The sequence below is a fragment of the Stomoxys calcitrans genome, chromosome 3, assembly GCF_963082655.1.
Source record: "Stomoxys calcitrans chromosome 3, idStoCalc2.1, whole genome shotgun sequence".
NCBI classification, from domain to species: domain Eukaryota; kingdom Metazoa; phylum Arthropoda; class Insecta; order Diptera; family Muscidae; genus Stomoxys; species Stomoxys calcitrans.
In genome coordinates this window covers 172,764,757-172,781,285 of record NC_081554.1, presented here as the reverse complement: position 1 = coordinate 172,781,285, position 16,529 = coordinate 172,764,757, and the positions used below count along the sequence as shown (strand labels likewise).

At 40.3% G+C, this 16,529-nt stretch overlaps 1 protein-coding gene across 8 annotated transcripts in view; it reads left to right on the top strand.

Moving 5' to 3' along the window:
- Window positions 1-16,529, top strand: part of LOC106085964 (anoctamin-8) — a 225,762-nt gene that overhangs the window by 132,769 nt on the left and 76,464 nt on the right. For all 8 annotated transcript variants that reach the window (XM_059364454.1, XM_059364456.1, XM_059364455.1 and 5 more), the window contains exons 2-5: window positions 8,946-9,198; window positions 9,348-9,718; window positions 9,795-10,087; window positions 12,089-12,244. In XM_059364454.1, coding sequence (XP_059220437.1) covers window positions 8,946-9,198; window positions 9,348-9,718; window positions 9,795-10,087; window positions 12,089-12,244 — 1,073 coding nt within the window. The remainder of the gene's footprint in view (window positions 1-8,945; window positions 9,199-9,347; window positions 9,719-9,794; window positions 10,088-12,088; window positions 12,245-16,529) is intronic.

The window sequence follows — 16,529 nt, the reverse complement described above, 5'->3', positions numbered from 1 at the left end:
TTTCTTGCTCTTTCGAAATTATTGGATTTGAAGTTCATTTTCATATCCAGCAAAACACCCAGGTATTTTGCGCTTTCTGTAAATAGAACATTCTCTCCTCCCAAGGAGATAAGTGCCACTTCGTCTCGGACCTCATAAAATATATATATTTTTGAGCGACTTAACATTCTGAATCGATTGAGCCATGTCTGTCGAAATCACGATAGCGGTCGAAAGCGTAAAGCTAGCCGCTTAAAATTTTGCGCAGATACTTACTATTGATGTAGGTCGTTGGGGATTGAAAATGCGCCATATTGGTTCTGATTTAGATGTGGCTCCCATATAAACCGAAATTTTGCATGTAGTGTTCGGTTATGACTTTCAACAACTGTGCCAAGTATGGTCCAAATTGGTCTATAACCTGATATAGCTCCCATAGAAACCAATCTCCCGAATTGACTTCTTGAGCCCTTAGAAGCCGTAATTTTTGTCCGATTTGGCTAAAATTTTGAACATATTATTCTGATACGACTTCCAAAAGCTATGTCAAGTATGGTCTAAATCGGTTCATAACCTAATATAGCTCCCATATAAACCGATCGCCCGATTTGACTTCTTGAGCCCCTGGAGGCTCCAGTTGCTGTCTGATTTGGCAGAAATGTTGCACGTATTGTTCTGTTATGACTTACAACAACCGTTTCTAGTACATTCCAGTATTCTAATGTGACTTCCAAAAACCGAGCCAAGTACGGTCTAAATCGGTCCATCACCAGATATAGCTCCCATATAAACCGATCTCTCGATTTGACTTCTTGAGCCCTTGGAAGTCACAATTTTTATCCGATTTGGCTGAAATTTTGCATGCGGTGTTCTGTTGCGACTTCAAACAACTATGCCAAGAACGGTCGAAATCGGTATATAACCTGATACAGCTCCCATATAAACCGATCTCCGAATTTCACTTCTTGAGCCCCGATTCCGATTGGCTGAAATTTTCCATATAGGGTTCCGTTATGATTTCAAACAACTGTGCTATGTACGATTCAAATCGGCATATAACCTGAAATAGCTCCCATATAAAGCGATCTCCCGATTTTACTTCTTGAGCCCCTGGTAGCTTCAGTTTCTGTCCGATTTGACTGAATTTTTGCATATGTCGAGTATGGCCCGGATCGTTCTATAATCTGATATAGCTCCATACAAACCAGTTTCCTGATTTGACTTATTCTTGAGCCCTAACAACACGAATTTTTTTCCCGATTTTAGTGAAATTTTCCATGCGGTGTTCCGTTATGATTTCAAACAATTGTGTCAAGTACGGTCCGAATCGTTCTATAACCTGATTTAAATAGCTCCCACATAAACCGATCTCCCGCTTTGATTTCTTGTGCCCTTACAAGCTTCAATTTTTGTCCGATTTGGCTGAAAATTAGCTTAAAGCAGGAGATGGGATAGGTACAAGCCAATAGTTTGAACTTAACCACTCATCTTCTCATGTTTCTTCTATGTTGCAAATTTTCATATGACAAAATCATTTCCATGACTTTTGGCAAGGCCATCAAGGTCACTTACCTTTTTAGCTATTCAAAAGAACGAAAAAACCCCTAAAACCCATGCCATTAACTCAACTATAATTCATAGTTTTCCATTGGTAGCATGTGTATACCATGTACCATTTTTGAGGCTCAATTTAATTTGTGGCTAAATCTTTTTAATCCTCACCATGGATACGGAAAATATTTCCTCTGCAAAGGAAACTAATTTATGCCATATAGTTCAACTGTCTTTGTGCACCCATTCAAGTGTAAGCTCAGTACAGTGCTAAACACCTACTCCAATGAACCGAGGATCCAACACATCGTTCATATACAGTGGTACATAAAAGTTTACATAGATCCCGCTCAATTTTTTTTTTATTTTACAAATTTTGTAAAAAGATTCAACTGCTGTTTGAACCGTCCACCATGTTTACCAGTATTATAATTATTAATTAAAATTTAGCCATTTACAAAAGAGTACGCCGACTTATCTTTGCCATTGTATAAAAACCTACTTTGCCCTACTCGTTTCCATGTGAAATCATCTGTAAATGGCATTTTTGCTTCTAAAACCATTCGTGTGTAAATGCAGCACAAATATCCTTCTGCATAAGAATGTTGAAATGTTCCCAGTGTTCATTATACATTGTCGATTCACCTCACATACGCATGATACCTTCTCATAGAGTGAGAGTGAGAGGGAGATAGAGAAGCTCATGTGAAAATATCAACACAAACACACACAATCACTTCTTTTTTGCTAGAGGCACAAAACGTGTTGAGTTTGTGGTGGTAACTGCTGGTGCCGTTTGGGGGGGTAGGCACGAGGTTTGAAGGTAATGAGAATGCAAAACTTCATTATCACTTCATGAGAAGAGCATTTGTATATGATTGTATTGGAAGGCTCGCAGGCATTAAATGCTACAACAAATATAGTTTTGGTTAGAATGTAGACTAGTGGGGCCTGTGAAGGGAGAGAGAAAATAAGGGCAATGCTTACAGATTAATAAACCAATCGAGTGTAAGAAACTGGTTGATATAATTGGCCATAGAAAAACGGACGCAAGGCATACTTTCTTTAAGACAATGGAGATTTCAAAAACATGGGAATATTGTTTTCAGAGAGTAAATGGGGACCGTAGGAATATATTCATATTTTAATCCAAAATAATCCAAAAAAAACAGTTTATTTTGGGTTCAAAGTACCTAGTATACATAATAACAAGTAAAAGCGTGCTAAGTTCGGCCGGGCTGAATCTTATATACCCTCCACCATAGATTGCATTTGTCGATATCTTTTCCCGGCATCACTTCTTAGGCAAAAAAAAAAGGATAAAAGAAAATATTTGCTCTGCTACTAGAGCGATATCTAGATATAGTCTGATTCGGACCACATTTAAATTGCATATTGGAGACCTGTGTAAAATGTTAGCCAATTCGAATAAGAATTGCGCCCTTTGGGGGCTCAAGAAGTAAAATAGAGAGATTGATTTTTATGGGAGCTATATCAGGCTATAGACCGATTCAGACCATAATAAATACGTATGTTGATGGTCATGGAAGGATCCGTCGTACAAAATTTCAGACAAATCGGATAATAATTGCGACCTCTAGAGGCTCAAGAAATCAAGATCCCAGATCGGTTTATATGGCAGCTATTTATATCAGGTTATGAACGGATTTGAACCTCATTTGGCACAGTTGCTGAAAGTCATAATGAAATACGTCATGCAAAGACGGACGGACAGACGGACAGACGGACGAACAGACGGACAAACATGTCTAGATCGACATAAAATGTCACGACGATCAAGAATATTTATACTTTATGGGGTCTCAGACGAATATTGCGAGAAGTTACAAACAAAATGACGAAATCGAATTAATCGAAAAGTAACGAAGAAAATAAGGCGTTAAGTTCGGCCGGGTCGAACTTTGGATACCCATCAGCTTGGCTATATATGGCACCCACCTTTCGTCATAATCCGGTGAAAATGCATAATTTATGCCCCATAGCAGCTATATCGAAATATGGTCCGATTAGGACCAAATTCGGCACAAGCATTGAGTCATCTAATAAGTACAAGACATTGCTTAATTTTGTAGTACAAAATATTGGTCTTTTTGATAGCTTTATTCAATTATAGACCGATCTGAACCATATAGGACACGAGTGTCGAAATGCTTTACATAAGTCACTGTGTCTAATTTCAGTGAAATCGGATTGTAAATGTGCCTTTTATGGAGCCAAGACTTTAAATCGTGAGATCGGTCAATATGGCAGCTATATCCAAATCCAACTCACTGTGCCAAATTTCGTCGACATCGGACAATTAATGCGCCTTTTATGGGCCAAAAACCTTAAACCGAGAGATCTGAGCCAAATTGGAGAAGGATGTCGAAGGTGCTCACATAATTAACTGTCACAAATTTCGGCGACATGGGACAATAAGTGCGCCTTTTATGGGCCCAAAACCTTAAATCGCGAGATCGGTCAATATGGCAGCTAAATCTAAATCTGGGCCGATTTAAACCAAATTAGAGAATGATGTTGAAGGCTCTACCATAACTCACTGTGGCAAATTTCGGCGACATCGGACAATAAATGCTCCAATTATGAGCCCAAAACCTTAAATCGAGGGAACGGTCTATATGCCAGCTATATTAAAATCTTGACCAATCCTAACCAAATTAGAGAATGATGTCGAAGGGAATAACGCAACTCACAGTGTCATATTTCGGCGAAGTCGGATAATAAATGCGCCTTTTATGGGCCCAATACTTAAAATTGAGAGATCGGTCCAAATGGCAGCTATATTCAAATCTGGACCGATCTGTCCCAAATTGAAGAAGGATGTCGAAGGCTCTAACACAACTCACTGTCCCAAAATTTTGGTAAAATCGGACAATATATGCACCATTTATGGGCCTAAGACCGTAAATCGAGAGTTTGGTCTATATGGCAGCTATATTCAAATATGGACCGATCTAAGCCAAATTGAAGAAGGATGTCGAAGGGCCTAACACAACTCACTGTCCCAAAATTTTGGTAAAATCGGGTCTAACATAACTCACTATCTCAAATTTCAGCAAAATGGGATAATAAATGTGACTTTTATGGGCCTTAAATGGGCGGATCGGTCTATATGGGGGCTATACCAAGACATAGTTCGATATAGCCCATCTTCGAACTTAACCTGCCTATGGACAAAAAACAAAGAATCTGTGCAAATTTTCAGCTCAATATCTCTATTTTTAAAGACTGTAGCTTGATTTCAACAGACAGACGGACAGACATGGCTAGATCGTCTTAGATTTTTACCACGATCAAGAATATATATACAGGGTCGGAAATGGATATTTCGTAGTGTTTCAAACGGAATGACAAAATTTATATACCTCATCCTTCGGTGCTGGGTATTCAAATTAATAAAAACCGGTAACAGGATGGTAAGTTCGACCAGGTCGAATCTTATATACCTCCATCATGGTTTGCATTTGTAAAGTTTTTTGCCCGGTATCTCTTTATATGCAAACAAAGGATAATGAATAAAAATTGCTATGCTATTGAAACTATATCAGATTATGGACCAATTCGGCCGCTACTTACTGTGCAAAATTTCAGCCAAATCGGATAAGAATTGCGCCCTATAGGGGCTGAAGAGCTATAAAAGGGAGATCGGTTTATATAGGAGCTATTTTAGTTTGTGAACCGATACGGACGGAAGGAAATCGTTATACAAAATATTTATGTAATCGGAAGAGAGTTGCGCCCTCTAGTGGCTAAAGAAGTATAATCGGTTTTTTATGGGAGCTATATTAGGTTATGAACCGATTTAGACCATACTTGACATAGGTATTGTAAGTCATAATAAAACACTTCATTCAAAATATCAAATAATTCGCATAAGTATTGCGCCTTCTAGAGACTCAAGAAGTTTAATGGGGAGATCGGTTTATATGGCCGACCATACTGGGCATAATAGTTGGAAATCCAAACAGAACACTTCATGGAAAATTTGCTGTCAATTAGGATAGTGTTTGCCCCCTCTAGCGGCTCAAGAAGCCAAAATCCGAGATCGTTTGTTATGGGAGGTACACCAGGTAATGAGCCTATTTGGACCATATTTGTTACAGTTGTTGGAAGTCAAATAAAACATTTCATGCAAAATATCACCTAATTGGATAATAATTGCGCCCTCTAGAGGTTCAAGAAGTCAAAATCCGAGATCGGTTAAATTGGAGCTATATCGGGTAATGAACCGATTTAGACCATACTTGCCACCATTATTGGAAGTTAGAACAAAACAGTTCTTGCAAAATGTCAGCCAATTCGGATAGTATTTGCGCCCTCTAGCGGCTCAGGAAGTCAAAATACACGGTCGGTTTCCATGGGAGCTATATTAGGTTATGAACCGATTTAGATCATACTTGTCACAGTTGTTGTAAGTCAAAACAGAACACTTCATGCACAATTTCAGCCAATTTGGATAGTATTTGCGTGGGTCGTCAACGTTGGGGGGGGGGGGAGGTCCGTTTTTACTATTCCTTTGTTTTTCATAGTAGTTCTATGTTTTCTGGGTTACTGGCCCAGCGCCCCAACCGCATGGGTTTGTGGGATTGCACGTATCCCTCGTTGTGGCGAGCCGCTTGCTCCAAGATCCGACGCTCGCCGCCAGCCGCCCCTAACCTGGGAACAGACGCTGATGTTGGCCATTGGTTATTTGAAGACGCCAATAACTCGCCTTGTCATCTCGAGTATCATTGGCACTCAGTATTTAGTTAAGAGCCAGTGCCACCTGACTCCTCACACTGAGACTCTCCTCTCCCGGCCGATACGGGATGACTATGAGCACCACACAGGCTGGAACTTTGAGCTCCGACTTGTGTGGTGCCCATCGTTATCACGGGAAGCTTAGCTGAAAGCTACCGGGCGCGTCCACAGGTTTCGGATGGTGGAAAGCTCCGTTTTTATGCGGAGGAGCTGCAAATGCGGCCGCGGGCAGTCAGCGATTTTCGAGAGGTGTTAAAACTAAATACTTTGTGCAAATTTTCAGACAAATCATATCAGAATTGCGCCCTCTATAGGTTCAAAAATTCAAAATCTGATATCGGTTTATATGAGAGCTACATCAGAGAATGAATCGATGTCGATCACACTTAGCACAGTTAATGGATGTCATAACAAAACACTTCATGCAAATTTAAATTGCCTTCTCTAGAGACTCAAGAAGTCAAGATTCAGAATTGGTTTATATCGCAGCTATATCAAAACAAGGACCGATATAGCCCTCTTAACATCCTGCGAAGATAGCGTGCTTTCGACACACGGAGAGAAGGATAGACGAACGGACATGGCATAAGGCATTTCAAGAGCATCAAATGCAAATTTCAAATTTTGCCCATGAACATTCCACTATGGAACATGGGCAAACTTCTCACATATCAATGAGTGAAGTGCGATCCAAGTTTTTTTAAGCTCCTTTTTATAGCAGAGTCCTAACGGCGTGCCGCAGTGCGAAACCTCTTTGGAGAGAAGTTTTACATGGCATAGTACCTCACAAATGTTGTCAGCATTAGGAGGGGAAAACCACCGCTGAACATTTTTAGATGGGGCTATACTAATTTCGTCATTCTGTTTGTAACTACTCGAAATATTCGTCTGAGACCCCATAAAGTATATATATTCTTGATTGTCGCGACATTTTATGTCGATCTAGCCATGTCCGTCCGTCTGTCCGTCCGTCTGTCCGTCCGTCCGTCTGTCCGTCCGTCCGTCTGTCCGTCTGTCCGTCCGTCCGTCCGTCCGTCTGTCCGTCCGTCCGTCCGTCTGTCTGTCGAAGGAGTAAAGCTAGCCGCTTGAAATTTTGCACAAATGCTTCTTTTTAGTGTAGGTCGGTTGGTATTGTAAATGGGCGATAACGGTCCATGTTTTGATATAGCTGCCATATAAACCGATCTTGGGTCTCGAGGCCTTGACCCCCTAGAGTGCACAATTCTTATCCGATTGGAATGAAATTTTTTACGACGTGTTTTGTTATGATATCCAACAACTGTGCCAAGTATGGTTCAAATCGGTTTATAACCTGATATAGCTGCCATATAAACCGATCTTGGGTCTTGACTTCTTGAGCCTCTAGAGTGAGCAATTCTTATCCGATTAGAATGAAATTTTTTACGACGTGTTTTGTTATGATATCCAACAACTGTGCCAAGTATGGTTCAAATCGGTCCATAACCTGATATAGCTGCCATATAAACCGATCTTGGGTCTTGACTTCTTGAGTCTCTAGAGTGCGCAAGTCTTATCCGATTGGAATGAAATTTTGCACGACGTGTTTCGCTATGACTTCCAACAACTGTGCCAAGTATAGTTCAAATCGGTCCATAACCTGATATAGCTGCCATATCAACCGATCTTGGGTCTTGACTTCTTGAGTCTCTAGAGTGCGCAATTCTTATCCGATTGGAATGAAATTTTTTACGACGTGTTTTGTTATGATATCCAACAACTGTGCCAAGTATGGTTCAAATCGGTCCATAGCCTTGACTTCTTGAGCCTCTAGAGGTCGCAATTATTATCCGATTTGCCTGAAATTATGTACTACGAATCCTCTCATGACCATCAACAAACGTGTTTATTATGGTCTGAATAGGTCTATAGCCCGATACAGCTCCCATATAAATCGATCTCTCTATTTTACTTCTTGACCCCCCAAAGGGCGTAATTCTTATTCGAATTGGCTGACATTTTACACAGGTCTCCAACATGTAATAATATAATAATAGCAGAGCAAATCTTTTCTTATATCCTTTTTAGCCTAAGAAGAGATGCCGGGAGAAGAACTCGGCAAATGCGATCCATGGTGGAGGGTATGTAAGATTCGGCCCGGCCGAACTTAGCACGCTTTTACTTGTTTCTGATGGTCTCGTCAGGATTTGAACCAAGGCGTTCAGAGTCATAGGAAACCACCGCTGAAAATTTTTCGGATGGTCTCTCCAGGCGTTCAGCGTCATAGGAAAACCACCGCTGAAAATTTTTCTGATGGTCTCGCCAGGATTTGAACCCAGGCGTTCAGCGTCATGGGCGGACATGCTAACCACTTCGCTACGGTGGCCTTCAAGAGGATCATATATATATATATATACCCAAATCAATATTTCGATGTTTTACAAAGGGATTGACCGAATTGGTACACCCCCTATCCTATGGTGGTGGGTATAAAAAGTTAAACTAAGCTTATCATGGTCGGACTTTACTTTGGATAAACTCACAGCCCACAAGAATATCATTGAGACGATTCAATTTTTCATCCTTACAATGCCCAAAATAAAAATTTCATACAAAATTTTGCTATAAATAAAATTTCCTACAATTCTGAGAAAATAGGATTTTTAATATTTTTCTGTTTCTTTTGTTCATTACAGCATCCCGTCAGCTGAGGCGTAAGGTGCCCTATGCTGGCCATTTGATGACACCACGACGTCTATGGCTCAACAAAATACCCACCCAATGTGATGTGGTCATAGAGTTTCCGGAGGATGCTCCCGATGAGGCTCTAAGATGGTTGCTGGCCCGCATACGTTCCCAACCACCAGCAGGTTTAGGGCTGGTGGTGCAGGTGAAGGCCCATGAGAGTTCAAGGCGAAATGCATTTTATATAAGTGCTCCTACAAATATGTAAATATTCAAATTTAATTTTGTATATGTGTTCGAGTATGCGTGTGTGTGTTTGTAGGCCGGAAGTTTATCCATTAACATATGCCTGTTTCTTTTTTTATTTATTTTCCTTTTCTCCCTCTTTCTCTACTCTCGAAAATGTTGTGCAGACTTTTTCGGGCGGCGGAAGAGGCTCGTTTACCCAAACGTTTGCGTCCCGATTTGGGGGGTGCCTTAAGAGAATTCACAACCCGCGAGAGTCATTGTTTTCAACAAATCAAAAGCGATGATGGCAACACTGCGTTGTTTACCTCCCAGGAACGTCAATGGCTGGTCTTGCAAGTACTGCAGGGTTTGCGTGCCGGTCAATCAGATATTGAGGCCCTACAAGGTAGGGCAGCTCTGGAGGAGGGTCAAAGCATAGTGGCCGCCTGGCAGGAAACAGGCTTGATAACTCAGGTATTCCCTTTGCATGAGACAAAAAGTTTGGCTTCGCTGCAAAAGAGTTGGGTCAAGCAAGTATTGGCTCCCCAGCCCTTGGGTGAGTGTGCAATACAGTTTACAAAAAAAAAAAGAATTTTGCAGATTTTTGTTGTTTCTTTTCATTTCATTTTCAGATGACATTGCTGAATACTTTGGTGTCAAGGTGGCTTTGTATTTTGCCTGGCTGGGTCATTACACCTGTGCCTTGGGTGTTCCCGCCGTTTTTGGCACCATCCTGTATGCGTTCCTATGGGGCAAGAACCAAATGGCCCAGGATATGGGTCATGTTTTATTCTCATTGTTTAATGTCGCCTGGGCTTCGCTGTATTTGGAGGCATGGAAGAGATATTCAGTGGAGTTGGCATTTCGTTGGGGTACACTATCAACACCGCCGGAGCTTTTAGAGCCACCAAGGCCATTGTATAAGGTAAGTGAAAATATATGTGTAAAAGTGAAAGGGGAAAAGGAAAGATATTGAAAATAAAATTATATTAAAAAATTAATACTTGAATAAAAACATAAAAATAAAATTTATTTAGAGAGTAGATGGGGAAAGTAGGAATATATCATTTGTGTTAGAAAAAAAAACAACAGGTAATGAAAACGCAGAAAAATTAAAAGGTGTCGATGAGGACAGTATATCAATAATTTTTAAACTCAAAAGGTATAAATTAACTAAAATTCCGAAATTAAAACCAAATTTTTATACCCTCCACCATAGGAGGGTACCATAAGATGGGGGGTATACTAATTTCGTCATTCTGTTTGTAACTACTCGAAATATTCGTCTGAGACCCCATAAAGTATATAAATTCTTGATCGTCGCGACATTTTATGTCAATCTAGCCATGTCCGTCCGTCTGTCCGTCCGTCCATCTGTCTGTCTGTCGAAAGCACGCTAACTTCCGAAGGAGTAAAGCTAGCCGCTTGAAATTTTGCACAAATACTTCTTATTAGTGTAGGTCGGTTTATATGGCAGCTATATCAGGTTATGAACCGATTTGAACCATACTTGGCACAGTTGTTGGATATCATAACAAAACACGTCGTGCAAAATTTAATTCCAATCGGATAATAATTGCGCACTCTGGAGGCTCAAGAAGTCAAGACCCAAGATCGGTTTATGTGGCAGCTATATCAAAACATGGATCGATATGGCTCATTTACAAGCCCAACCGATCTACGCTAATAAGAAGTATTTGTGCAAAATTTCAAGTGGCTAGCTTTACTCCTTCGAAAGTTAGAGTGCTTTCGACGGACAGACGGACAGAACACTACTCGCAAAATTGTAAGAGCTCAAGAAATCAAATCGGGATATCGGTTTATATGGGAACTATATCAGGTTTTAGATCGATTTGGACCGTACATAGCACAGTTGATGAAAATTATAACAGAACACCACATGCAAAATTTCAGCTCAACCGCACAAAAATTGGTGCGTCCAGGGGCTCAAGAAATCAAATCGGGAGATCGGTTTATATGGGAGCTTTATCTAAATCCTAAACCGATATGACCAATTTGAAATCACCAAAGACCTACATCAATAGTAAGTGTACGTGCAAAATCTAAAGCAGCTAGCTTTACGCGTTCAACCGCTGTCGTGATTTCGACTAACGGACGGACGGATATGGCTAGATCGACTCAGAACGTCAAGACAATCAAGAATATAAATACCTTATGGGGTCTTAGGCGAATATATCGAGGCGTTACAAACGGAATGGCTAGATTAGTATATCCGCATCCTATGGTGGTGGGTATAAAAATGGGGATCGGTTTATATGGGGGCTATATCCAAATTACGGTGTGCCGAGGCTACCGTAGCTTAGAGTTTAGCATGTCCGCTTATGACGCTGAACGCCTGGGTACGAATCCTGGCAGGAACATCAGACACATTTTCAGTGATGGTTATCCACTCCTAATGTTGGCGACATTTGTGAGGTACTTTGCCATGAAAAACTTCTCCCCAAAGAGGTGTCGCCCTGCGCCACGCCGTTAGGACTCGGCTATAAAAAGGAGGTCCCTTATCATTGAGCTTAGAATTGAATCGGACAGCTCTCATTGATTTGTGAGAAGTTTGCCCCAGTTCATAGTCTGCAAACAATTTGATAATTTCAGCAAAAAATTACTGTAATTATCTATCTATTTCCATTTTCAGTAGATTTTCTGCTGTTAAAGTTAATATTTTTGCTGTTTCTACATAAACTTATCTCCGTACCTCCGTACTAATCTCCAGGAAACTTGAGACCCTTGGGTATTCGTTATAGTTTCCCCAACAAATATAGCCATCAATTATTTATGCCTAATGTGACACTTTATTCAAACACTTGTTTCCCTTTTTTTTTACTTTAAGCCTTCAAGTCAAACAGATTTTATTTCAATATGAACTTATTTGTGATTTTTTTTTTCTCTCTTCTTATTTACCCTATAGGGCCCCCTGGTGGAGAACAATGTTACCGGTCGCTTGGAACCCAAAGAGGCGCCTGCATGGAAACGACGAGCATTTCGTTATCTTGTCAGTTTTCCCATAATCGGATTATGTTTGCTTTTGGTATTTGTTGTGATGTTCCTCATGTTACGTTTTCAGGTAAGTACTCATGGGGTTGTGGCAAGAGCAAAACGGGCTAAGCAAGTATGCTAAATGTAATGTCGTACCAAACACTAAGTCAAGATATCTTCTAAATCATCCTGGTTAAGCTAAAACAAATTCCCATTATCTTAGAGTACTTAGCAAACGAGCAAAACTGACAACAGCAGCAGCAGTAGTAGTGCCAAAAGCAAACGACAATGAAAGGTATTTCAAATTGATAAAGAGTTGATAGTGTTGTGAAGTCTATTAACAATAGTGGTGGGAAATATTTTGAAAAAAAAGCTTCAGTTGTTGAAAAATGAAACCCCGAATTCCCAAACGGCCTGCTCGTTAAGTAAGTAGTTATCTCGATCCTTACGTCACTATGAAATAAGGCCCCAATGCAATAAAGCCCCAAACCAAAAATGGGGTCCTATTTCATTAATGAAATAAGACCCCACACTTAAAAATGATGTAAAGCCGCAACGAAATGAAAAAAAAAACATCCAAACTAAAATGCACCCAAGACCTTAAATCGAGAAATCGATCAATATATGGCAGCTATATCCAAATCTAACCCGATTTGAGTCAAATTAAAGAGGGATGTTGAAGGGCGTAACACAACCCACTGTCCCAAATTTCAGCAAAATCGGATAGTACATGAGGCTTTTATGGGCCCAAGGCCTTACATCGAGAAATAAGTCTATATGGCAGCTATATCGTAATCTGAACCGATCGGAGCCAAATTGAAGAAGTATGTCGAGTGGTCTTACGCAACTCACTGTCCCTAATTTCAGCAAAATCGGATTGTAAAGGGGGCTTTTATGGGCCTAAGACCTTAAATCTAGAGAATGGTCTATATGGCAGCTATATTCAAATGTGGACCGATCTGCGCCCAATTAAAGAAAGATGTCGAAAGTCCTAACACAGTCCACTGTCCCAAATTTCGGCGATGTTGGACAATAAATGCGCCTTTTATAGGCCCAAGGCCTTAAATCGAGAGATCGGTCTATATGGCAGCTATAACCAAATCTGGACCGATCTGCGCCCAATTAAAGAAAGATGTCGAAGGTCCTAACACAGTCCACTGTCCCAAATTTCGGCGATGTTGGACAATAAATGCGCCTTTTATTGGCGGAAGACCTTAAATCGAGAGATCGGTCTATATGACAGCTATATCCAAATCTGGACCGATTTGCGCCAAATTAAAGAAATATGTTGAAGAGCTTAACATAGTTCACTGTCCCAAATTTCGGCGATATGGGATAATAATTGCGCCTTTTATGGCCCAATACCTTAAATCGAGAGATCGATCTATATGGCAGCTATATTCAAATCTGAACCGATCTTTGCCATATTGCAGAAGTATGTCGAAGGGCCTAACACATCTCACTGTCTCAAATTTCGGCGAAATCGGACAATAAATGCGTCTTGTATGGACCCAAAACCTTAAATCGAGAGATCGGTCAATATGACAGTTATATCCAAATCTGAACCGATCTGGTGCCAAATTGAAGAAGTATGTCGGGCTTATGACCTTAAATCGGCGGATCGGTCTATATGAAGGCTATATCAAGGTATAGTTCGACATTGCCCGTCTTCGAATTCAACCTGCCTATAGGCAAAATACATTCTTGGCAAAGTTTCAGATCAATATCTCTCCGCTGATTTTTACCTTAGGCTTAGTAAACAGAAAAGTGGTCAATATAGAAACGCCTTAACTTATCCTGTGTTAAGGAAATCGGTCCTTAAAAACTTCTAACTAAAGGCCTTTGGCTGTCTTCAGACCAATATATCAATGATTATACCCTCCACCATAGGGCGGGGATATTCCAATTTCGTCATTTCGTTTGTAACTCCTTAGAAATGTTCACCTAAGACCCCATAAAGTATTCTCGATCGTTATAACATTTTAAGTCAATCCAGCCATGTCCGTCCGTCCGTCCATCTATTTATTGACAGCACTCTAACTTCGGAAGGAGTAAAGCTAGACGCTACACGCTACAGGAGCGTGATTACTTACGCCTCAGTAGTTTGGTGGACTGCTATAGAAAAAAGTGCAACGTTATGACCATACAAATGGTTCAGAGAACATGTTGTTTTGGCATACCAGGTCTTTAGGTTTTAATTTTTCACACAGTACGCTCGTGAGTGTCTTGTGTGCGATGGGGAGTGGACTTATTCCTCTGTAGTTGGCACATTCCGTCTTGTCTGCTTTCGTATGTACGGGACATAGTATGCTGAGGTTCCAATCATCAGTTATGCGTTCTTCTTCTTATCAGCGTGTCACTTCCGGTCTTAAATAGTTCAGCGGGTAACCCGTCGGCTCCTGCTGCCTTGTTGTTTTGCAGTCGGGTCACTGCTACTTATACCTCATTCTGACTACCAGATAAACATTCTTCACCATCGTCATTGATTGCTTCTGCGGTATCCTCTTCGCCACTCTTTGCGCTGTTTCGAGTCTCAAGAAATATAATTGGGAGATCGTTTTATATGAGAGCCTTCCATATCAAACGATCTCCCAATTTTATTTCTTGAGCCCCTAGAGGGCGTAATTCTTATACGATTTTGCTGCAACTTTGCACAGTGACGTTTCTTCTAACCTTTAACGTGTGTGCCAAGTATGGCTTGAATCGGTCTAAATCCTGATATAGCTCCCAAAAAACGATCTCCCGATTTTACTTCTTGAGCCTCTGGAGGGTATAATTCTTATCCAATTTGGCTGGAGTTGTGCGCAGTAATTGTTTTTATGCTCTCTAACATGCGTGCCAAATATGGTCTGAACCGGTTCATAACCTGCTACAGCTCCCATAAAAAACGACCATTCGATTTTACTTCTTGAGACTCTAGAGGGCGTAATTCATATCCGATGTGGCTGAAATTGACGTGTTCTGTTATGAGTTCCAACAACTGTGTCAAATATAGTTCAAATCGGTCTATAACCTGATATAGCTGCCATATAAACCGATCTGAGATCTTGACTTCTTGAGCCCTTATCCGATTTGAAATTGTGTACAACGGCTTCTCCCAAGGCCTTCAATATAAGTGTCAAATATGGTCCGAATCGGCCTATCGGCCTGCTACAGCACCCATTTAAACCGATCTCCCTATTTTACTTCTTGAGCCCCTAAAGGACACAATTCTTATTCGAATTGGCTGAAATTTTACACAATGACTTTTACAACGGTCTCCAATATTCGATTCGATTATGGTCCCGATCGGGCCATAACTTGTTATAGCTCCAATAGCAATTACACACCTATATCCTTTGTTGGCCTAAAATAGATACCGGGAAAAGAGCTCGACAAATGCGAACCACCATGGATCGCATTACACCATGGAGGGTATATAAGATTCGGCCCCGCCGAACTTGGCACGCTTTTACTTTTTATGGTCTAATTTCCCCTTTTTCGACTTTTCTCACCACAGTGCAACATAAAATTTATCACCTCAGTATTATTAAAGTGAAAATTCTCTTGACATGACTTTCTGCAGTAAAGTCATGTGCAGTCTCTGTATTACTTGAGATGTAAAGGGGTTTTGTGTTTGTAAGAGCCACAACAATTGCTATTGTTATTCGTGCTACTATTGCCATTCGTGTTCGTGTGCATGCTTTAATGTTAACTTTCGTGTTGTTGACGAGGACTTGGGTTGCTGCTATTGCTGCTGTTGTTTCTTTTGGTTTTTGTAGTCAATTATCCGCCTTTGGTTTGTTTATGCCCCAACACACCTTGGGGTATTGAAAGTTTAAGTGTATAAAGGTGTGTGTGTGTGTATATGTGAATGTATGTATTATGTATCTGAATGGTTAAACTAGTAGGTACATGTGTATGAGCAGAAAGTCTTTGATAGGCACTTTGCTTAAGCGCAGCAGTGCCTAGGTAAAAACTGCCATAGGTAGGGGAGGTGCTCTATCCTTTTGTTTCATGTCCTCTTTTTGACTTGCCAGTAACTGGTGTTCTTGTTGTTGTTCTTAACCATACAAGTCTCCTCCTTGGCTATAACAAAACACAATAGCTTGCGTGTGAACTAGTTTATTTCACTTTTGTTTGGTAAAATTTAAAATCTTTCTACTGTTGAACTTGTTTTTGTATTTTCTTTTTATTCTACAATGATATACAAATTCGTTGACCTTAGTAAAATATGATCGCCTACGAGTTTCGGAATAGTGATGGTGTAGAATAAATAAAAAAAATAAAGCAATTTTTTTCCAGAAACAAAGCAGATACAAATTGTGCGCCAGATTTTCTATGGAAAAAAATTATGGAAACTATTTTTACAAAATATATTCAAAATATACATT